General features: G+C 41.3%; 2 protein-coding genes across 2 annotated transcripts in view; both read left to right on the top strand.

The window, feature by feature from the left end:
- Positions 1 to 471: 471 nt before the first annotated feature.
- Positions 472 to 11,719, top strand: hao1 (hydroxyacid oxidase (glycolate oxidase) 1). Its single transcript, XM_069710153.1, has 8 exons — positions 472 to 708; positions 5,795 to 5,946; positions 7,007 to 7,277; positions 7,413 to 7,585; positions 8,772 to 8,863; positions 9,790 to 9,948; positions 10,610 to 10,679; positions 11,165 to 11,719. The coding sequence occupies exons 1-8, from the start codon at positions 572 to 574 to the stop codon at positions 11,230 to 11,232; spliced, it is 1,122 nt and encodes a 373-aa protein (XP_069566254.1). The 5' UTR covers positions 472 to 571; the 3' UTR covers positions 11,233 to 11,719.
- Positions 11,720 to 11,842: 123 nt separating this feature from the next.
- mettl22 (methyltransferase 22, Kin17 lysine) overlaps positions 11,843 to 23,621 on the top strand; it is a 42,271-nt gene continuing 30,492 nt past the window's right edge. Inside the window, exons 1-3 of the mRNA XM_069710152.1 lie at positions 11,843 to 11,904; positions 18,954 to 19,113; positions 23,152 to 23,359. Of these exons, the coding sequence (XP_069566253.1) occupies positions 19,008 to 19,113; positions 23,152 to 23,359 (314 nt within the window). The 5' untranslated portion in view covers positions 11,843 to 11,904; positions 18,954 to 19,007. The remainder of the gene's footprint in view (positions 11,905 to 18,953; positions 19,114 to 23,151; positions 23,360 to 23,621) is intronic.

Below are 23,621 nucleotides of genomic sequence, written 5' to 3'. Positions count from 1 at the left end.
ATTGGACTAACAAACATTGTCATTTAAAGTAAACATAAAACAGTATCTGATCAAGGTACAGCCTCTGCTGTACTGTGACCCCCACAACAGGTAGACCTGCTATAAGACTACAGATACATTTTGGAATGTGCTCTTTCTCTAACATTAACAGAAAAGCAAGTGTGAGAAATAATCAACATTCAATGGCGCAGAGCTTTTCGGACTCTGGGTTAAACATTACAGCATTTTGCACCGTGTGTGGACAGTTCTTGTAAGAATGCATCAGCAGTTTCATCAACACACATGAAGGATTCAAAGTTCACAAGGAGCCATCTAAACATAGCAACAATCCAAACACAAAAGATATAAAGGTCCAGATGGTCCAAAGTTGTGCCCACAGTCTTTATCTTGTGTAAACCGAGCAGAGCAGCGACTCTTCAGAAGTTATGATTAAGAGGAAGAGGCCTTGGGCCATTAGAAACCTCCAGCAGGTTAATAATTACAGGAGCTCTATTTGTTATAGCTTGTCCTGCGACTGTGTCAGAGTGACAGGCAGCAAGAAGCCTCTGTTTTGGTGCTCGACTGGCCAGCGATGTCAGGACAGCGCGTCTGTGTGCTGGACTTTGAGGAGGAGGCCAGGAAAGTTCTTCCCAAATCTGTGTATGACTACTACCGCTCAGGAGCTGATGAACAAAACACACTGGCTGACAACGTGGCTGCTTTTAAGAGGTACAATGCATGCACACTTGACAGTCTCTGTTGTGAAGCCAAAGTGGAATTAAAACAGCACTCGGCAGCAGTTGTTCCTGCCTCTAAACGGTAACGATGGGAACAGAGCAAGAGCCTGCAGTACCAAAACTATTTACAGTGACAATTAAGCCCCGAGCACCAATCACATCCTGCACAAAAAGTGTGACAGGAAACATAGTGGAGTTCATTCAGGATGTTGGGTGTGTAACACCTGTACTTTAAAAACAATTCTTCTGTTTTCATGTCATTCTGTTGTACAAGTTTGAACAGGCAGGTTCATCCTGGCTTTTGGTTTTGTTGCTTAAATGCCTTGTAGTATTCTCATTTATTATAGATTATAGTAATTAAGTATTTCACCGGTCCATTTTTGACTGACCTTTTCAATTACTGTAAGCACCAGTCACACTGATGCATATTTCTTTCTGTTCTAATTCCTGTGTTTATGAAGTTATGTCTGTTATTTAAATCACTTTCCTCGATTTTAATACAAGTACAATATGAAATTGATATGTTTAATAAGATGTTCTTGAAAATTCAGGTCTGTATCTTCTCCTGTATCATGTTGGAAAAGAAAAGTGTCTGCTCAGCAGTACTTTAGTGCCATAACAGCTATAAATAACATTCCCATTGAACCGTATGCATTGACATACACTCGATTATCACTTTTCATATGCACGCCATACGGGAGCTGAAGAGCAAAACAAAAGTCCAAGTAAATTCAGAGAGTTTCATTCCAGATGCATAGCATACATCCACCGTAATCAGTATAAACAAAACAAACTATTTACGTTTGTCTTATTATGAGGACATGGTGAGATGAAATGCTTGATTAAACTTTTAATAACAGTTATCTCACCTACTCTGTAGAACTGGTGTGACCTAATATCAAAAAGTTGTGTGTAGTGTGTTTGATGAACCCTTCCGCTGGCTCAGCAAACGTCTCACTGCGCCAAATGAAAATGTCACGTGATGTTGAGTTAAAGCCAAACCAACTGCAAGCCAAGCATACAACAGTGGCTCTCTGTATTTCTGAAAAGATATGATCTAGAACATTATCAGCCGGTAAAGTCGATAAAGACAACCCAATTAAGCAAATGAGACTAAAATATTATACTTTGTCATTTATTTGCTGAGGAAAATAATCCATTATTACATATATCTGAGGCACAAAAGTTTCTCTCAGTGTCTGGTGTGACCCTTTTGTGCAACAATAACTGTAACTAAATGTTTCCGGTAACTGTCAGTCAATCCTGCACAATGGCTGGGAGGGAGTTTCGACCACTCCAGACAGGACAGCTTCAACTCTGGGATGTTGGTGGGTTTCATCACACGAACTATGCATTTCAGGTTCTTCCACAACATTTCTATTACATTAAAATCAGTAGCCTCTACTATGACGCAGGTTGAACAAAGAGAGAGAGAGAGAGAGAGAGAGAGAGAGAGAGAGAGAGAGAGAGAGAGAGAGAGAGAGAGAGAGAGAGAGAGAGAGAGAGAGAGAGAGAGAGAGAGAGAGAGAGAGAGAGAGAGAGAGAGAGAGAGAGAGAGAGAGAGAGAGAGAGAGAGAGAGAGAGAGAGAGAGAGAGAGAGAGAGAGAGAGAGAGAGAGAGAGAGAGAGAGAGAGAGAGAGAGAGAGAGAGAGAGAGAGAGAGAGAGAGAGAGAGAGAGAGAGAGAGAGAGAGAGAGAGAGAGAGAGAGAGAGAGAGAGAGAGAGAGAGAGAGAGAGAGAGAGAGAGAGAGAGAGAGAGAGAGAGAGAGAGAGAGAGAGAGAGAGAGAGAGAGAGAGAGAGAGAGAGAGAGAGAGAGAGAGAGAGAGAGAGAGAGAGAGAGAGAGAGAGAGAGAGAGAGAGAGAGAGAGAGAGAGAGAGAGAGAGAGAGAGAGAGAGAGAGAGAGAGAGAGAGAGAGAGAGAGAGAGAGAGAGAGAGAGAAAGGCCAGGATATCTCTCTGTCATCCGGTTTAACTAAATCTTGATTAAATGAGATCACACTACTCATTTAATCAAGAAGTTAATAAACACAACACATCTCCAGCTGCCAAATGCGGGGAAGATGTGCAGGCAAAAAATTGTTGACTGTGTGAATGCATAGCCTTAGTTAAAAGGATCAAAATATCACCTTCCCATCACTTGTGCATGGGAAGATGTGAATATAATAACATGTTCCATTAAATTAATTTATTCTGAGATGTATTATTGTGATATGTTTGACAGTTTAAGCTTTATTCCTTCACCCGCAGCCCCAGCAGTGTCAAACAGACAGGAGAGGAAATAAGAAGTGAATATAAAAACATAATTCAAAGTGGTAAATTTGTCTCACTGTCAAATCATATAAGTGCAAGTACAAAGGTTTTAGTCTATCTCTTTGTAAAATGAAAACAATCAAACACAATGAAATGGAATCTATATCTCTAAAAAAAAAAAAAATCCCAGGGGAAAGCCAGAGAGGTCTGTTGCTCTCTGAACACTCTGTCTATGGGGTTTTCTATGATTGGTGATGCCATTTTTCCAAGAGAATTGATTGGTCAGCAGGCGGTACTTTCTTAGATTTTGATCCGATATCTCCAACAGAACCTGCTCCGGACCAGGTCACGTTTGCAGCATAAGTTACCACGGTGATCCAGCCAGGTTAAAAAAGAGCCACCTTTGAGACATTGAAAACCTTCAGTCTCAACATACCTCACTGACCCACTGATCTGGATTTGCAGTACAGGACTTTATCTTTGCCATTTAAAACAGTTGAAGAATTTATTCTTCTTTAACCATTTTTTGGTAGGACGACTATTGTGGTTGTTTTGGGTGCACGACCCACTTTCTCGAGATTCACTTCACCGCTGATTGTCACCGACATTTTTATGGCATGCTGTCCTTGCGAAATTGCAGCAATCAGGCCCAAAACACGATACTACCACCACCATGTTTCACAGTTGGGATAAAGTTATTCTGCTGAAATGCAGGGTTTTCATTTCTCCAAAATTAATCCTTCTCATTTAGATACAAAAAGTTCAAATTTTGTTTCAGCCATTCACAAAACATTTGTTTCAAAAGTCTACTGTCTTGTCTACATGGTCTTTTGTGAACTACAATCAGACAGAAATGTTCTTTTTTGTAGAGCAGTGGCTTTCTCCTTAATATTAGGCAATGTGAGAGAGGCTTTAGTTGCTTACAAGTCACCCTAGTCTCCTTTGTGATCTCACAGACTATTACACCAGCCTGATGACAACCAGCAATGTTTTTTCTGAGACCCTTTAAAATTTCCTCTGTTAGTGCCCTAAAACACTTCAACAAATGTGTTATGAAGGACAGACTTTGATAGATCCCTGTTCTTTAACAATAAAACAGAGTAGCTGAAAGCACCTCACTTTAATTTCATCTGCAGTGACTGCTAATCTTACAGGTTCACATACTCTTGCCACACACAAATATTTAATAGCAGATCACTTCTCTATATAATGAAATGACCATGTATGATATTGTACACAATTTTTTTTTAAATTCGGTTATCCTGATCTTCTTTCATGACTTGTGTGGAAATGTGATGATGTTTTCGATCATATTTATCCAAAAATATAGACAATTCCAAAGGGTTTACAACCTTTAAATCACTGCTGTACTGGTTGATCAAAAAGTTCAGAGACTGCTCCTGTTGCACACGAACAATGCACAGCATCGTGATGTGCACAGAGCAGCAGGAAGCTATAACCTAAATGAATAAGTGTTGCAAATTGTGTTGGTGGATGATCATCAATAGCAGAGGGCGCACATCAAATTTGGTCTCAAACTCTGAATATCAGCATTAAAATTCAACAGGAAGCCTACGGCAATGACACAATGAGCCGGGTTTTTTGAGTGACATTTGCATTTGCGAGGGGCGGAACATCCCTGTTCAAACCAATCAAGGCGCACCAGGTTAGGCACGCAACCAGGTGGATTTCCTTTTGACATTCACGGGATTGTCAACAGGAATTTGTCTTCCGGGGTCAAACTCTGAACACTGAGCTCCAGTGTGATGTCCTGAGGTGGCAGAGGGAAACATTCACGCAAATGACCTCGACCGAGGCAAGACGGTACTTGGGTTCTCCAACATGAAACTCCTCACAAAAACTTGTATAACTCAGGTGCTGATTTTGATCGAGCGACAAAACTTAAAATCGAGTTACTCATGAAGGCTACAGCTTCTCTTTGCCGTACTTCGTTCACGCACAATTGGAGCAGTCTCTGAACTTATTTGTCCACCTTCGTATATCATGATTTAATGATGACGATGAATATGATACTTGCTTGTCAGAAAGTATCATAATCATCATTGAAGTTATGGATCACAATAGATCACCAAATATACTTGGACAGCCTTCAATATGCCAGGGCGCCCCACCCAAGTATAAGTCTATGTATGGGAAAAACTGCATATTGTTTGAATCTTAAACAAGTTAATCAGAAACAGGTAACAAGCTACTGGTAGCTTGCGAGCAACGTGTTGGAGACCCCTGATCTACTGAACCCTCATCCTTTGCCCACTTAGTACACTGAATGGTGTGTGAATACCAGTGAAAAGGCAGTAATGAACAAGGAGTCTGACCAGTAGTCAGTCAATGTCTTGAAATGATCCCTTTAATGGAAATGAGTACCCACCCATTATATTCCTTTGGTCACTGGTCAAAATCAGCTTTTTCAATGGCGGACTGTTTTCTCGAGATGTTCTAACAATGTTGCAACAAATGTAAAAGAGATACAAAAAATGCTCATGAAGCACGGATAAAAAAAAAAAAGAGTGGGAAGGACTAGTACAGCATGGCTTAGTACTGCATGCTGTAGCCAACACGAGTTACGTCTATGTGCCAAATGTGCAGTGTTGATTTGGACAAACAAATACTAAGTCCTGGATCACCTAACAATAATAATTATTAACAATTATAAATAGTGCAATACAGTGTGTCTATAAGTGTGTGTGTGTGTGTGTGTGTGTGTGTGTGTGTGTGTGTGTGTGTGTGTGTGTGTGTGTGTGTGTGTGTGTGTGTGTGTGTGTGTGTGTGTGTGTGTGTGTGTGTGTGTGTGTGTGTGTGTGCTACAGGTGGAATCTTGTCCCTCGAGTGCTGAGGGATGTGTCCTCTGTGGATCTGTCTGTCTCTGTGCTCGGCGAGAAGCTCAGCATGCCTCTCGGTGTTGCAGCCACAGCAATGCAAAGGATGGCTCACCCTGAGGGAGAGACAGCTACAGCAAGAGGTAACATTTTTAGGCGTCACGGTGGTGAAGTAGTTAGCACCGTCACCTCACAGCAAAAAAGGTCCCGGGTTCAAATCCGGTCCTGGGCCTTTCTGTGCGGAGTTTGCATGTTCTCCCTGTGCTTGCGTGGGTTCTCTCCGGGTTCTCCGGCTTCCTCCCATCATCCAAAAACATGCACCTCAGGTCAGGTTACCTGGCGCCGCGCTAGTGGCAGCCTGCTGCAGCATCTCCCCCCTGAGAGCCCCCCTGCTGTAGTGAAGACATTTCCCCTCGGGGATTAATAAAGTGTATAAAATCAAAACAAAACAAAAAATCAAAAACACACAAGCACAATATGTAAACTTGGGAGTCCAGAATGGACTGTGGATCCAGAATCATAGAGAATGGAACCTGATAGTCAGGAAAGATCATCTTGTGAGAGCAATCAACTATTCTCAAAGGTTCAACAGAATTCTATGTGCTCAACTGTTAGATCAAACGTTTCCTGTAACGGGGATTGAAACCCTTATTACACAGTTGTACTGAGACAACATGGCCTCCAAAACAGCTATGCAAAAGCTCATATTCTTCAGAAGTTTGATTACAGCTTTTTAATTCATTTTCTATTCTATTCTATTCTATTCTATTCTATTCTATTCTATTCTCTTTATATAACACTAAATCACAACATAAGTGATCTCAGAGCACTTAACAGAGTACGAAAAACAAAACCTCACAACATGATAGTGAGACACCCAACAATTCAACAATTCAGAATGGGAAGGAAAAACTCAGTTGTAGAAGGAGGAGACCTCTGACAGAACAAAGCTCAGTGGTGGATTGAGATCTGCCTCGACCAGTTGGGGTTGAGAGGAGAGTATAGAGAGAAGAAAATGCTATGGAGAGGAAAAAGTCTCTTTTAAACAGTTTTCACCACACTGGGTTTACTTTTTCAAAAACCTTCACACAGTCAGCACAGCAGAAGTCACTGTGGACTAATACAGCAGGTCACACTTCATTGCTTTGGTGTTGATATGACATTTCATCCAATGATAACCAGTAATTGTGTGTGTCTTCACAGCATGCAAAGCAGCGGGAACAGGGATGATGCTGAGCTCCTGGGCCACCTCCACTATTGAGGAAGTGATGTCAGCAATGAAAGCCTCATCGGGTGATGGGGGTGTCCTGTGGCTGCAGCTTTACATTTTTAAAGACAGAGAGCTCACACTATCATTGGTACACCGGGCAGAGAAGGCGGGCTATAAGGCTATCTTTGTTACAGTGGATACACCATACCTGGGGAAAAGATTGGATGACGTGCGCAACCGCTTTAAAATCTCCCCTCACCTGAGGTAGGAATCAAATATAACAGCAACAGTAGAGCACACTTTCTACCATGGAGACCACACAGTGCATGGTGGCTTCTACTCCTAACTCCTTACTCTGTGTTTGTCTTTGTGTGTGCATGTGTGTGCATTTGTCCGTAGCATGTCTAACTTCTCAACAGCCTCCCTGGCTTTTTCTGAGCGCAACTATGGCAACAACAGTGGTTTGGCTGTTTATGTTGCAAAAGCTATTGACCCCACACTGTGTTGGGACGACATCGCCTGGCTGAAAAAACACACACATCTACCTGTGATTGTGAAAGGAGTCCTGAATGGTACAGACACACACATACACACCCGTGGTACAATTCACGAATATGCTACTTAAAACAGAAAATGTGGAAGCTGGAAAGAAAGTATTCCACAAATTTAGAAGTATTTCATCTGTCCTGGAAGCCTTTTAAAGAGTTATCGGGACATTCTGATAATAAGGAAGTACAATAGTCTGCCTAGTAACAAGTAACAAATGCGTTGACTAGTTTTTCAGCATTAATCTGACTCAAGACATTCCTCATTTTTGCTATATTGTACAGGTAGAATGAGGCACTCCCAGACACTTGTTTTATGTGTGAGTTAAAGGACATATCCTACTCAAAAATAGCTCCATGGTTCCGCACAGTATTGCTGGAGGCCAAAATAATGCTGTCTAGAGAAGCTTTAAGCACTGGTATAACGCCCATACCAGTGCTTCTACTCTGTACACTAATCTAAAATGTAATTAAAGATACAATCAAGACATTCTTGATGATATAAACATACTTTGAATCGCAGAGTAATTTGTGTGTTATGGTTCCGAAATAAAAGTTCAGTTATCTTGTTAGAAATGGTTAAAATGATTCTACACCTCCTCCCCCTTTGAAAAATCCACAATCTATCAATATGAAAATATTTTTTTATCTTAAAAATTTAATAACTGGATACAACATCTCAGTGTGACTTACACTCAGGTCCACGCCTTAAACTCCCTAAGATTTTAGGTGAACTCTGTTCAACACAGGATCCTGAAAACTCTATTGGTGTGTCAAACTTTGAACATAGAGTATTCTGTAGAAGCCCCAACATCTAAAAGAAGGAATGACCAGAACACGTTTTTATAAATGGGGCGGATTTTAAAGTCAAGGGTGAGTGTATTTGCCTTCCTGGCATTTTAAGTAAAGTTTAAACGTTTGGCAATTTTTAACACACATATTTGAAAAGTGGCCTGTATGGGGCCTTAATTATGGCCCTAATTGTCTTAAATTTAGCCCTTATTGTCCCAGTCCTAGTTGGCATGTAAGAGGCCAAAAAGTTCTCAAGATAGTTATTTAGCAGAGTGACTAGCAGACATTTATCCGAAAATATTGGTACATAAGTAACAACATGAGTTACCTTTCAGTAACACACTCTGATATTATGTGCCTGACTGTCTGGATCAAGATGAACTTGTTCAGCAGTGATTCTAAGTGTGTGAGTTTGTGTCAGGTGAGGATGCTGTCCAGGCTGTCAACTATGGTGTCAATGGCATCCTGGTGTCCAATCACGGAGGTCGACAGTTGGATGGGATTCCTGCCACGGTCTGTGTGTGTGTGTGTGTGTGTGTGTGTGTGTGTGTGTGTGTGTGTGTGTGTGTGTGTGTGTGTGTGTGTGTGTGTGTGTGTGTGTGTGTGTGTGTGTGTGTGTGTGTGTGTGTGTGTGTGTGTGTGTGTAAATGCACTTTTTTGTCACCCTTCTCTGGTAGAAACACTGATATTTTTTTTTTTAAGGCAAAACATCATTTCAACAGTCCTAGTTAGAGTTTGGGGTAAGATGTGACTTGAAGTCAGGTCAAGATCAGTGTTAGGCATGAATTGGTTATGATTAAGATTAGGGTTTGAGTTGTGTCTTGTTTAAGTAGCGAAGAAATGGGAGTGGTGGCCATGTGTACCAGGTATAAACTTGTGGCTTTGAGCAAAGATAACGTTGCTAAAGTATGTAGCCAAAGTCCGATTTATTTAGATGTAAAACAGGTAGACCAGGTGTGGTGGGTGTGAGTGGTAAGGGAAGGAGTTCCAGGATGTCACCGCTGTCTACTGAACTGAGCTTTCCGAGGTGTCGTGGGCCTAACTTGACGAAACACCAGTAAAAGGAGGGGCCCACTTGATAACCCCAGTAAGATACTGCACACTCTCACCTTGTTGCTAAGGCTTTTGTACTATGTAGTGTTTCACTTGTGTGTATGAGCATAGCATGCATAGTATAAGCATACGCGTCCTGTGAATTATTGAGGTGTTTGATACGTGAAGGCAGGTAGTTATTTTGAGTCAGTTAACCCTTGCGATGTTAATCTGCAGTAATAAGGCACTTTGGTCGACACATAGATGCAGATAGAAACTAAACTTAAATACTTCAGGGATGAGGTTTATAATTACTTGTCCATTTCAGTCTCAACAATAACCATTGCCACCCAATAGCATGTCTCCCTCCTACTATAATACAGTGTTTTTAATATGTATGTGTGTAGTTGGATGTATTGGAGGAGGTGGTGAGGGCGGTGCAGGGTCGCTGTGATGTCTACTTGGACGGAGGAGTGAGGCGAGGGACAGACATTCTGAAGGCTTTGGCTATGGGAGCAAAAGCTGTCTTCATTGGCCGACCAGTGCTGTGGGGCCTCGCCTGTCAGGTGAAGCACTGCTCTCACCTACTGTCACCACTGTGCACTGAAACTAACCACTCTGATACTGTATTACAGAGACATGTTAGTAACTAGTTTGAATTGATAACAGTTTTGAGTTGTGTGCAGAAATTAAACTAAACGTTACTGATTATGTAAAGTAAAATTTCCATCTGGCTTTTGGAAATTCGACTATACCAGATATAAAACAGTTTATTCGTGTTTGTTTTAGACCATTTTTCTTTTCAAAGCAGTTAGCATGTAACAAAAGTTTGCCGAATTTGACTAAAAATGCAAGGTAGTGACTAACATACAACCCTGTTTCAAAAACAGTTGGGACACTGTGCAAAGTGTAAAATACAAAATTAATACAATGATTTGCAAATCCCATAAACCCATATTTAATTGAAAATAGACCAAATACAACATATCAAAAGTTGAAATGGAAAAATGTTATTGTTTTATAAAAAAAAATATGTGCTCCTTTTGAATTAGATGCCAGCAACACATCTAAAAAAAAAACAGTTGTGTATTTTTGCAATTAAATATGGATTTACATGATTTGCAAATAATTGCATTCTATTTATATTTACATTTTACACAGCGTCCCAACATCTTTGGAAATGGGGTTGTAAAAGAAACTCACCTATGTTCTCTATGTTGTGTACAGGGAGAACAAGGAGTTACTGAGCTTCTGGAACTTTTAAAAGAGGAGCTGCGACTGGCTATGGCCCTATCAGGTAACACACACCCACACACAGATAAACATGTTGCAAGTGTTCTCATGCAGCTTGTTCTTGGAATTGAGCTCCATCAGACATGAGCCATCTTGAATATATATATATATATATTTTTAAAATAAATATATATATATATATTTATTTTTAATTTACATTGTGAAAATAAGCATCTACCAGCCATTTTCTTGTGGTTACTATTATTACTGATATTGTGTGAACATATCTGGTTACACTATCACATTATCAAAACTGACATCCTTTTAGGGACAAAAAGCAAGTTGCCATTGCATAAATGATTGGATTTAAAGGTAAAGACTTGGTGTAAGGTGAGGGAATAGCTTAGTTTTAATTAAGAACTGTGTACTTAATTTAAAACAATATTTTAGAATTCGAAGGGTTAAAATAAGTGTCCAAAAGAATTATGTAAGTGAATGTCATGTACTATAAAGTGATGAAAACCTGACTGTGTGTGTCTGTCTGTCTAGGTTGCCGCTCTGTATCTGAAGTGAGCAGATCACTGGTCAAGAGAGCGGAGTTCACCTCGATGATGTGAGGGGAGAACATGTTGCAAATTACAGGACAATACATTCTTAATGGATTACTGGACTCATTCATTTGTCGTATCAATTTACTATTCTTTGAGCTCAGACATTATTAAAAATGAATGCAACAGCTGATGCTATTGAAACTGTACATCATCAAATCAAATTTTTAGACTGTCAAAGTAAACTTTGTAATAAATGTATGGTAATATATCATTATTCTTATATGAACTACTAATTGATAATCACTTTATTTTTGCCTGAAGTCATGTGTTGCTGTGTTTGGAGTCAGGTTGTCTCATTTGTGTATTTTTAAGCTTGACTAGCTCAGCATAATACATGCAAGTTGGGTGAGAGGTTAAAGGTTAGAGGCCCAGCTTGTAAATTTAAAAAAAAACAATGCTTCTGTTGCATAATTAAGTTGTTTTACTTTTAGATTTTGGTTTCATTATCATCTATATATGCCTTTTAAAATTTTTAAAGAAATAAAGTTGTGACTTCTCAGTTCGGTGTCCTAAAAACAGGATTGATAAAAAAAAAATAATCTAACAGATTGGAAGCGGTAAGAGGTAACTAGCACCAGATGGCAGTAATGCAACACTATGGCTGAAACCTGCCCGTAAAACCCGAAGAAGAAGAAGGGGGAACATCCGCTGTCCCGACCGTCATGGCCACTAATGTGGGTGAGTTAACGTTACAACTATTTGTTTTTCAACAAAAGTACTGACAACAGAGTCGCAATACATTGTATGCACATGAATAACCGAAGACACATTGTATGATAGTTATATGGCACATTTCACACATTGGTTTGGAGGGTTTGATTTTGTGAACCTACGAATCAGTTATTTGCCTAAATTACTACTATTAACGCCCCGCCCCCCTCGCACGCGCATGCGCCTTCGCGTGAGAGGGTGAGATGCGCCAGAAAATTATAAACATGTAATCTTTAATAGCCTATTTCAAAAAGAAATCGCATTTAAATATATACTGTATATTTACTGTATATTTACTCACCAACATATATATACATATATATATAGTATATTATATACAGGTCATACAGCATTGGCATGTGGCCTATAGAGGTGTTTCAATTTTTACAAATTATTTATGGAAGCAGGCCTAATATAAACTCACTCCCACACTTGTTTGGCCATGTCCTGCTTCTTTTTGTTTTTACATTTTTTTGTGCTTTTTAACAATTTTGCCATTATTGATCAGATTAGATCCCTGTTTTTTTTCATAATTGCTGAAATTGTACAACACCCCAGATGTAAAGTCAAATAATCCACACATTGTTCCGTTTTCTCAAGTACAATGGCATTTTCATTCCAAAATACAAACATCTTATTCCGTCGTGTCCATGAAAACAGTGTATTTAATTTACGTGGGGGGAACTTAGTTATCCCTTAGAAACTAACATTTGACGGTTTGAATGGCCCAATCCCATGTCCACCCTAAAGCCAAAAGCCTAAACCGAGTTAAATTTATACATTTTAACAAAATTATCAAAACTCAGGAAAGGCATTAACATGAGTATATCCAATATACTGTGTACAACGCTGAAGTTACAAGCTACAACCTACAAAACATAAGCATGTTTTGAAATCACAGCTGACTTCTGCATTGTCTCCAACATAGGGCCGACATTACATCCCACTTTGTATTAAAAAAAACGTATTTGCAGGCCGAACCGACAGCTGAGTTATTAGCACATATCACAGGGGCCTCTGCTCTGAGTGCGAGTGCCTGCTTTGGGCCCTTAACCCTAACCCTAACTGGAGTCATTTACCTGCTCGCTTCCCCTTTATATTCTTTCAATTTCAAATGTTACTGTCAAACAAAGGCATAAAATGCCCATAAATATAATTCTTAAAAATATGAATAATTTACGGCCTCCTCAAAGCAATACAGTGAACCCTCGTTTTTCGCGGGGGTTACGTTCCAAATAGAAACCGTGATAGGTGAAATCCGTGAAGTAGGAACCTTTATTTTACAATTGAAATAGATAGAACTGGACATTAAATATATCTACGTTACATATAGTCGTAATGTGATTTCAATGCACGATGCAAATCCGTGAAGCAGCGAGACCGTGAAAGGTGAACCGCGTTATAGCGAGGGTTCACTGTAATAGAAAAGTTGTGGTTAAAATATGTGCAAAATGTAACTAAATAAAACCATTACAATTATTTTCCGTCCGGCACAAAGCACATATTTTTTCAAATTGCTAAATCATACTTGTGTCCCACAACATAGTTCAGCTATTGCCCGATTACACAATCTCCTCTGTAAAAATTATAAAAAGATATCTCTGCTGACATTATCTTGTGGTGAGATACATGTAAAAATATAACAATTTCATGAAACATGTTTTTTCTCACCAGGTTTTATGAAATTAAATCATGAAAGATTTGGACAGCCTAGACCGTTCTGAAAAAAAAAGAAAGAAAAAAAAAGATACAGCATGAATGGCTTATCCCGAAAATGACCAGGATATGAGTTTAAAAGTGAAGGTCGTGAAATTACCCTGAAAAAAGCTGAAAAAAATGATTTCTACCCATCACTTACACATGTCTCATTTGATCTCTCTCTCTGTCTTGATACATTTTATGGCACTGAAGCCTGTCTTTGGGAATCGCCAGAAAACTGTACAAAATGTATCACAGTTGCTGTTTTCTACCCAGTGGTATTGTTGCTTTGGATTCAGTTTAGAGGGACCCACCAAAAATGTGTTGGTTTGAAAAGAGTGAAATAAGGTATTCTAATGTAATATTTGCCTACATAGCCCTTACAGCCGGTGCGTTTTTGTTAGTTACTGGAGACTTTAACCAGTCTAGATAAAGTACTGCCAACTTTGCACCAGTATGTGAACTGCCCCACAAGGAACAATAAAACTCTGGACTTACTGTATGCTAATGCCATGGATGCATACAGTACTACTGCCCTTCCCCCCCTTGGTAGATCAGACCACAACCTGGTCCTGCTGACACCAAAGTATGTTCCTCTGGTACAGAGGCAGCCTGTAACCACCAGGACTGTGAGGAGGTGGACACAGGAGGCTAAAGATGCCCTGCAGGACTGCTTTGGGTCCACGGACTGGAATGTGCTGTGTGGACCACATGGGGAGGACATCAACAGCATGACGGACTGTATCACAGAATACATTAAATTCTGTGAACACACCACCGTACCATCCCGGACTGTAAAATGCTTCCCCAACAATAAACCGTGGATCACCAGTGACCTGAAAGTTCTTCTTAATAAGAAGAAAGCAGCCTTCAGGTCTGGGGACAGGGAGGAGCTCAGGAGAGTGCAGCGCCACCTGAAGGAGAAGATGAGGGAGTGCAAGGACTCCTACAGGAGGAAGCTGGAGGCCAAACTCCAGCAGAACAACGTGAGGGAGGTGTGGAGGTATGAAGGAGATTACTGGGTTCAAGGGGAGAGAGAGACAACCAGGGGGAACCTGGAGAGGTCAAATGAACTAAACTGTTTCTTCAACAGGTTTAGTTCACCACCCTCATCTGTCTCCTCCACACCTCACACCTCCCAAACACCTCTGCTGCCTCCCCCCTCCACCCCCCCTGGTGAACTGCATAGAGCCCTCAATCTCAAAGGGCTCTTCCTCCATCGACCCCCCCCACACCCCTCACCCCCCTCTCTGTGACGACTGGCCAGGTTAGGAGACAGCTGGAGAGACTCCACCAGCGCAAGGCTGCAGGACCTGACGGCATCAGCCCCGGGTCGTGAAGACCTGCGCCGTCCAGCTGGCTGAGGTCCTACAACACCTCTTCAACCTGAGCCTGAAGCAGGAGGAAGTCCCGGTGCTGTGGAAGACGTCCTGCCTGGTTCCTGTCCCGAAGAAGACGACTCCATCTGGCCTCAACGACTACCGACCGGTTGCCCTCACATCTCATGTGATGAAGGTGCTGGAGAGGCTGGTCTTGGCCCACCTCAGGCCGCTGGTGAAATCTTCTCTGGACCCTCTGCAATTTGCGTACCAGCCTCGTGTGGGAGTGGACGATGCCATCATCTACCTGCTGCAACGAGCTCAGTCTCACCTGGATGGAACCGGTGACTCTGTGAGAATCACTTTCTTTGATTTCTCCAGTGCATTCAACACCATCCAACCACTGCTGCTGAGTGAGAAGCTGCAGGTGGTGGGGGTGGACGCGCCCACCGTCTCCTGGATCAATGACTACCTGACAGGCAGACCACAGTTTGTCCGTCTGGGCAGTGTGCTGTCTGATACGGTGGTCAGTGGTACTGGAGCTCCTCAGGGAACTGTTCTGTCTCCCTTCCTGTTCACCTTATACACCACTGACTTCCAGTACAACTCAGAGTCCTGCCATCTGCAGAAGTTCTCTGATGACTCTGCAGTGGTAGGATGTATAAGGGACGGACGGGAGGATGAGTACAGGGCAGTAGTGGAGGACTTTGTGGAGTGGGCTGGTAGAAATCACCTGCTCCTGAACGTGGCCAAGACCAGAGAGATGGTGGTTGACTTCAGGAGGAAGACGACGGCTCCACAACCGCTGAGAGTTCTGGGAGAGGAGGTGGACATGGTTGAGGAGTACAAGTACCTGGGTGTGTCCATCGACAACAGACTGAACTGGAAGACCAACATCAATGCTGTCTACAAGAAGGGGATGAGTCGACTCTTTTTTCTGAGGAAACTTCGATCCTTCAATGTGTGCAGCAAGATGTTGGAGATGTTCTACCAGTCTGTTGTGGCCAGTGAACTGTACTTCGCTGTGGTCTGCTGGGGGAGCAGCATTGGAGCCGGTGACACCAACAAACTCAACAAGCTGGTTAAGAAGGCCGGCTCCATCATCGGCTACGAACTAGATAGTCTGGAAAAGGTGGTGGAGAGGAGGACGCTGATCAAACTATTGTCCACCTTGGATAATCCTGTCCACCCTCTCAACCACCTGCTGCAGGGACAGCGGAGCACTTTCTCTAAAAGATTCCTCCAGCTCCGCTGTCACAAGGACAGATACAGGAGATCATTCCTGATACAGGAGATCATTCCTGCCCACTGCCATAAGACTTTACAATAACTCACCTCTGGCAAAATCCATCACAGTACAATAACACTGTTGACTGTGTTTCTTGGTTGCTTGTATATTATATGTATATTATATATATAGATATATACTGTACTGTATGTATATATATATATATATATATATATATATATATATATATATATGTTGACTGTGTTTATTGGTTTGTTGTATATAATATATATAGATATTTAATGTACTGTATATATACTGTATGTACTGTGCATTTTATATTTTATATTTATATTTTTTATTGCTTTTCTATTATATTATTCTATTCTATTATTATTTTATTCTATTGTTTCTATTATTGCTCCTGTATGTATGCTGCTGTGGCGAAAAAATTTCCCCTCGGGGATTAATAAAGTATATACCTACCTACCTACCTACCTACCTACCTACCTACATCCTAATGGTAATGGAACTTGTGTTGATTTGGACTATTGGAGCAGCCGTTACCCTGCAATAGGACTCACTTTTTCCAAAAATTACATTTGAAATCATAAAATACTGACACGCTGCTTCTTGGATGTTTTCACGTCATGGTTGTTCGCTCTGCAAGCCTTTGCTCGCTAGTGTCTTCCATTTTGTCTTATAGGTCAATCTGATGGTGAATTGCCCAATCAAAGCCTACAGTGGGTACGGAAAGTATTCAGACCCCTTAAAATGTTTCACTCTTTGTTTCATTGCAGCCATTTGCTAAAAGCAAAAAAGTTCATTTTATTTCTCATTAATGTACACTCAGCACCCCATCTTGACAGAAAAAAACAAATGTAGAAATTTGTGCAAATTTATTAAAAAAGAAAAACTGAAATATCACATGGTCATAAGTATTCAGACCCTTTGCTCAGTATTGAGTAGAAGCACCTTTTGAGCTCGTACAGCCATGAGTCTTCTTGGGAATGATGCAACAAGCTTTTCACACCTGGATTTGGGGATCCTCTGCCATTCTTCCTTGCAGATCCTCTCCAGTTCCGTCAGGTTGGATGGTGAACGTTGGTGGACAGCCATTTTCAGGTCTCTCCAGAGATGCTCAATTGGGTTTAGGTCAAGGCTCTGGCTGGGCCAGTCAAGGATGGTCACAGAGTTGTTCCGAAGCCACTCCTTTGTTATTTTAGCTGTGTGCTCAGGGTCATTGTCTTGTTGGAAGGTGAACCTTCGGCCCAGTCTGAGGTCCAGAGCACTCTGGAAGAGGTTTTCTTCCAGGATATCTCTGTACTTGGCCACATTCATCTTTCCTTCAATTGCAACCAGTCGTCCTGTCCCTGCAGCTGAAAAACACCCCCATAGCATGATGCTGCCACCACCATGTTTCACTGTTGGGATTGAATTGGGCAGGTGATGAGCAGTGCCTGGTTTTCTCCACACATACCGCTTAGAATTAACACCAAAAAGTTCAATCTTGGTCTCATCAGACCAGAGAATCTTATTTCTCATAGTCTGGGAGTCCTTCATGTGTTTTTTGGCAAACTCTATGCGGGCTTTCATATGTCTTGCACTGAGGAGAGGCTTCCGTCGGGCCACTCTGCCATAAAGCCCCGACTGGTGGAGGGCTGCAGTGATAGTTGACTTTGTGGAACTTTCTCCCATCTCCCTACTGCATCTCTGGAGCTCAGCCACAGTGATCTTTGGGTTCTTCTTTACCTCTCTCACCAAGGCTCTTCTCCCACGATTGCTCAGTTTGGCTGGACGGCCAGGTCTAGGAAGAGTTCTGGTCGTCCCAAACTTCTTCCATTTAAGGATTATGGAGGCCACTGTGCTCTTAGGAACCTTGAGTGCTGCAGAAATTATTTTGTAACCTTGGCCAGATCTGTGCCTTGCCACAATTCTGTCTCTGAGCTCCTTGGACAGTTCCTTCGACCTCATGATTCTCATTTGCTCTGACATGCACTGTGAGCTGTAAGGTCTTATATAGACAGGTGTGTGCCTTTCCTAATCAAGTCCAATCAGTTTAATTAAACACAGCTGGACTCCAATGAAGGAGTAGAACCATCTCGAGGAGGATCAGTAGAAATGGACAGCATGTGAGTTAAATATGAGTGTCACAGCAAAGGGTCTGAATACTTATGACCATGTGATATTTCAGTTTTTCTTTTTTAATAAATTTGCACAAATTTCTACATTTCTGTTTTTTTCTGTCAAGATGGGGTGCTGAGTGTACATTAATGAGAAATAAAATGAACTTTTTTGATTTTAGCAAATGGCTGCAATGAAACAAAGAATGAAACATTTAAAGGGGTCTGAATACTTTCCGTACCCACTGTATCTTCAAGGTGTTTATATCATTCTTGAGCCGTCTCCTCCTGCAGACTCCACACGGATGAACATCCATCTTCTCCAGCCCTAGAAAGCAAGCTCTTACTGTCCATCGGCCAGCCTACACCCATCTTCATCTCAACTGATCTAATCAGTGCAAAGCAAAGTCAGACGCAGTAACATGAAAGTCTTGTTATTTTGTCAGCACCTGTTTTAGAAAAAAAAACTGTTTACATGACCGAACTGCTGCATTTCTCTGTGGAAACTTACCTCTGAAGGAATTTTAAAGTTAGACTTTTCATATCGAAAACCTACTCGGCTGACTCTTCCTATTTTACATTCTCTTTGTATGTTATGCTGCAAGAATTGAAAATTGATGTTGTAACTGTTAACCTGTGTGTGCAAAGTCTCCCCAGGTATTTGGAAGCGGGTGGAAGGGGTGGACTACTGATTGATCCGCCATGGACCAGATCGTTTTTCATTATGACACTGTGCTGTCAGATATTCATATGCACAGGGCCAGTGGACGCCACCTCACGACACGCCTCAACGGTGTTGGACAGCCTGGTGTGTATGGTTACATTAATCGTTTTTATACCTTGTACGAAGGGCTGTACATCGGAAAATGAAATAATGTTTGACACGTATGTGTAGCGAGGCATCAAATTCACAAAATGAAGCGATAGATGTTAGTACTAAAGACAACTAATCCTAAAGAAGTCCTACACCATCAGTTGGTTGCGTAATTTCAATTTCTGAAGCTATATTCTCACAATTAAACTATCATTTGATTTTGCTTCATCATTTTAAAAGTTTTAAAACAAATGAACAAATAGCAACTAGAAAATTAACATCACAAAAACTGGATTCCCCAGACACAAAGTGATGCAGACTTGGGGTGACAGCAAATTACACAAGACCTCAAGATATCTTGGTAGCAGCTAAACCTTTACCAAAATGCACTGCCTCTGCTTAAAATCCAAAACTAGCAAATCAATTGGCAGCTATTTTAAATAGAATAAATAAAATATAGAAAGAATGAACTGGTCTTCGATGACTTTTCTGTTTTTCTTTGGTTTATATAATTGCAAACAGAATATATTTGTTTGTTTGTTCAAGTAAAACAGAAATTTGTCAATTTGTTCTAAGAAACTCAAATGTGACTTTTTTTTTTTACACTTTTTTTTGTTAAAAACAAAATCATTAATTAAAAAAAAAAAATCCACAATCTACCCTGTTAGTATGACATGGGCCTAAATACTTTGGCAACATTATCTTTGCTTAAGGCTCCAAGTTTATACGTCCTGCTACACGTGACCACCGATACCATTCCTTTTCCACCAAATCCCAAGACTACCCTTTTCAGCTGTTTCTGCCCTCTCTTTCGCTGCCCGCTGCAGGCTCCGTCCCCGAATGTCAAGCCCCCACAATATTGCTGATGTTGACCACGCAACAAACCCCTGACAACCTGCCTCCACATGACCCCCCCCCCCACACCATCACCACCCATCTACTTCAGCCACTAGTTTGCGATATCATTCTCTTTTCCTCTCATATGCCTCATATTAGCTTCCCACAGCACTGTCGACTCAATGAAATACACTTTTTGCTAACTACCTGACAACAACAAAAATTTCTGGTCTCAGGCTGGCACTATTCATATCATGTGGAATCGCAATCACAAGCTTCCCACCCAGATCTACCTGATTTTCCAGTCCCTAACTTTATTTAAAATCTTGCCTGGGCCCTTTTCCTCCCGCTGATTTTCACTCCCTATCTAACAAACCTAATAGTTGCCACTTTTTTCCCACTCTTCCCTGCTCTTACTTCCACTCTCCTCTTCTCGATGGCTGCCTGCATGTGTACCTACCCTTCACCAAACTAATCACACACCCTGACAGAATGGGCTGTACCGCTTTCTACTGCTGATCATATTATACAAGTTGTATCCCTACCTACCCACTGCCTTAGGTTCTGTGGCAATGGAAGATAGATAGATAGATAGATAGATAGATAGATAGATAGATAGATAGATAGATAGATAGATAGATAGATAGATAGATAGATAGATAGATTTGACTTTATTAATCCCACAGTGGAGAAATTTACTCGACATAGCAGCATAGAGAAAGACAAAAAAAAAAAAAGCATGTCATACGTTGCTCCCATCAAAAAGCCTCCTCCTCCATGAACCACAGGTCCTTCCAACTAAGTGCTCACTTCTCTACACTCCCCCAGTTCAACCATTTTCACTGAGAAACTTCCCTAACTTATCTCTCTGCCTCCTCCTCACGACACAGCTGATCAGTCATCAGCTTTCTTCTTTCTGCTGGCCCAGCCTTACTCCATATTGGACCCCTTTTCTTAGACCTAAGTCTCCCATTCCCTGCTGCCCCCTGCTTAACACCTCCGCCTGCCTTACTGCTGCCTGTGCCTCCTGAGCTGCCTCCTTTGCAGTCCACTTCCTTTCTATATTAGATCTGGTGCCAACTTCCTCAGCTCATCATGATTGCTTCCTGCCAACTGCAACTACTCTTACCTAAGCACACTTAAACATTTACATTTCCTCTGTTAGGCTGGACAGTGGTAGTTAAAAGATGCCCCTTCCGTCCACTACACTGTAGCACACATTAGACTGTTGAGGCATCAGGGAACCCCCAAATAACTTCCTAATATATGAACTTATCAGTCTCTCCAGCCTTTCTATTTTAGAAACTGCACATTCGTGTACTCTCAGTGGCCATATCACCCTTGGAAATAGCCCCAACCACAGCTTAAGCTTCCACAGAAGTCCTGACTTCAGTGACATCTGTTGTAAGCTGCTCAACCTGCTCGGCATCGCTCAACTTACTTGTGTACAAGCTCCCTAGACTCACTAGAGGGAATTTCTTCCTCACCAACAAAAAGGGCCATTTTCTTTAATTTTCCTTTCTCCAACGAGATGCTGCGTGACTTACTCGGCTTAATCCTTAACTTAGTCCACTTTAAATTTTCCTTTAATTGCCCTAACTATCGCCTCAAGCAGGCTGCAGTTGTGGTCACCAACGTCATGTCAAACATATGTTCTAATTTACGTGTAATAATTTCTCTGGCTCCTTTGGCAGATGGATGGATGGGAGGATGGATGGATGGATAGATAGATGGATAGATACAGTGGGGCAAAAAAGTATTTAGTCAGCCACCAATTGTACAAGTTCTCCCACTTAAAAAGATGAGAGAGGCCTGTAATTTTCATCATAGGTATACCTAAACTAAGAGACAAAATGAGAAAAAAAATTCCTGAAAATCACATTGTCTGATTTTTAAAGAATATATTTGCAAATTATGGTGGAAAATAAGTATTTGGTCAATAACAAAAGTTCATCTCAATACTTTGTTATATACCCTTTGTTGGCAATGACAGAGGTCAAACGTTTTCTGTAAGTCTTCACAAGCTTTTCACACACTGTTGCTGGTATTTTGGCCCATACCTCCATGCAGATCTCCTCTAGAGCAGTGATGTTTTGGGGCTGTTGCTGGGCAACACGGACTTTCAACTCCCTCCACAGATTTTCTATGGGGTTGAGATCTGGAGACTGGCTAGGCCACTCCAGGACCTTGAAATGCTTCTTACGAAGCCACTCCTTCGTTGCCCGGGCGGTGTGTTTGGGATCATTGTCATGCTGAAAGACCCAGCCACGTTTCATCTTCAATGCCCTTGCTGATGGAAGGAGGTTTTCACTCAAAATCTCACGATACATGGCCCCATTCATTCTTTCCTTTACACGGATCAGTCGTCCTGGTCCCCTTGCAGAAAAACAGCCCCAAAGCATGATGTTTCCACCCCCATGCTTCACAGTAGGTATGGTGTTCTTTGGATGCAACTCGGCATTCTTTCTCCTCCAAACACGACGAGTTGAGTTTTTACCAAAAAGTTCTATTTTGGTTTCATCTGACCATATGACATTCTCCCAATCCTCTTCTGGATCATCCAAATGCTCTCCAGCAAACTTCAGACGGGCCTGGACATGTACTGGCTTAAGCTTGTATGTCTTCCATTTTCTAATAATTGCTCCCACAGTTGATTTCTTCACACCAAGCTGCTTACCTATTGCAGATTCAGTCTTCCCAGCCTGGTGCAGGTCTACAATTTTGTTTCTGGTGTCCTTTGACAGCTCTTTGGTCTTGGCCATAGTGGAGTTTGGAGTGTGACTGTTTGAGGTTGTGGACAAGTGTCTTTTATACTGATAACAAGTTCAAACAGGTGCCATTAATACAGGTAACGAGTGGAGGACAGAGGAGCCTCTTAAAGAAGAAGTTACAGGTCTGTGAGAGCCAGAAATCTTGCTTGTTTGTAGGTGACCAAATACTTATTTTACCGAAGAATTTACCAATTAATTCATTAAAAATCCTACAATGTGATTTCCTGGATTCTTTCCCCCCATTCTGTCTCTCATAGTTGAAGTGTACCTATGATGAAAATTACAGGCATCTCTCATCTTTTTAAGTGGGAGAACTTGCACAATTGGTGGCTGACTAAATACTTTTTTGCCCCACTGTATATAGATGTATAGATAGATAGATTTTTGTCCTCAGTTTCTCATGTTCCTTTATTTATCCATCCAGTCTTCATGTCCACATTCAAGATCTTGGCAGAAGGACATGACAACAATGACCCAGGGAGAGGTGTAGAAAAGAAAGAGGAATGCGAGGACCCAAAAGAGGCCGAAGGGAAAGACACAAAACCCACTCAAGGACAAGATAGAAAGGAGGGTGGGGAAATAAACGTGGCACCATTCTTGGATGAGGACGGAGACCTTGACATCACACATCGGTATGGGAAAAAACCTCTGTTCAGTCAACCTTTAAAACAAAAAGTTTTCACTGGCTTTTCCACTTTTCACTTTCATTTAAGTTTTTATTTACTGCTCCTAAAATGTAGTGTGGTTCATGTTAGCTTATTTCTTTATTTAGATTTTAATGTTTTTTTTATTGATCAAGTCTATTTGACTGTTTGAATGTCCAACACTTTGGTCAACCTTCGTTGTGTTTTAAATATGCTACATAAATAAATTCGACTCGACTAGTGGGGCTAG

The sequence above is a fragment of the Brachyistius frenatus genome, unplaced genomic scaffold (assembly GCF_029030835.1).
Source record: "Brachyistius frenatus isolate BFR_SWC_R1_liver_20210118 unplaced genomic scaffold, ASM2903083v1 Contig_90, whole genome shotgun sequence".
NCBI classification, from domain to species: Eukaryota; Metazoa; Chordata; class Actinopteri; family Embiotocidae; genus Brachyistius; species Brachyistius frenatus.
This window is presented reverse-complemented; position numbering and strand designations above follow the sequence as displayed.

Bases quoted from the DNA above. Each gene is read 5' to 3' on its own strand.
- hao1 (XM_069710153.1), top strand. From the start codon at position 572: ATGTCAGGACAGCGCGTCTGTGTGCTGGACTTTGAGGAGGAGGCCAGG. The intron at 709-5,794 runs GTACAATGCATG...TGTGTGCTACAG, and splicing joins AACGTGGCTGCTTTTAAGAG to GTGGAATCTTGTCCCTCGAG. The intron at 10,680-11,164 runs GTAACACACACC...CTGTCTGTCTAG, and splicing joins ACTGGCTATGGCCCTATCAG to GTTGCCGCTCTGTATCTGAA.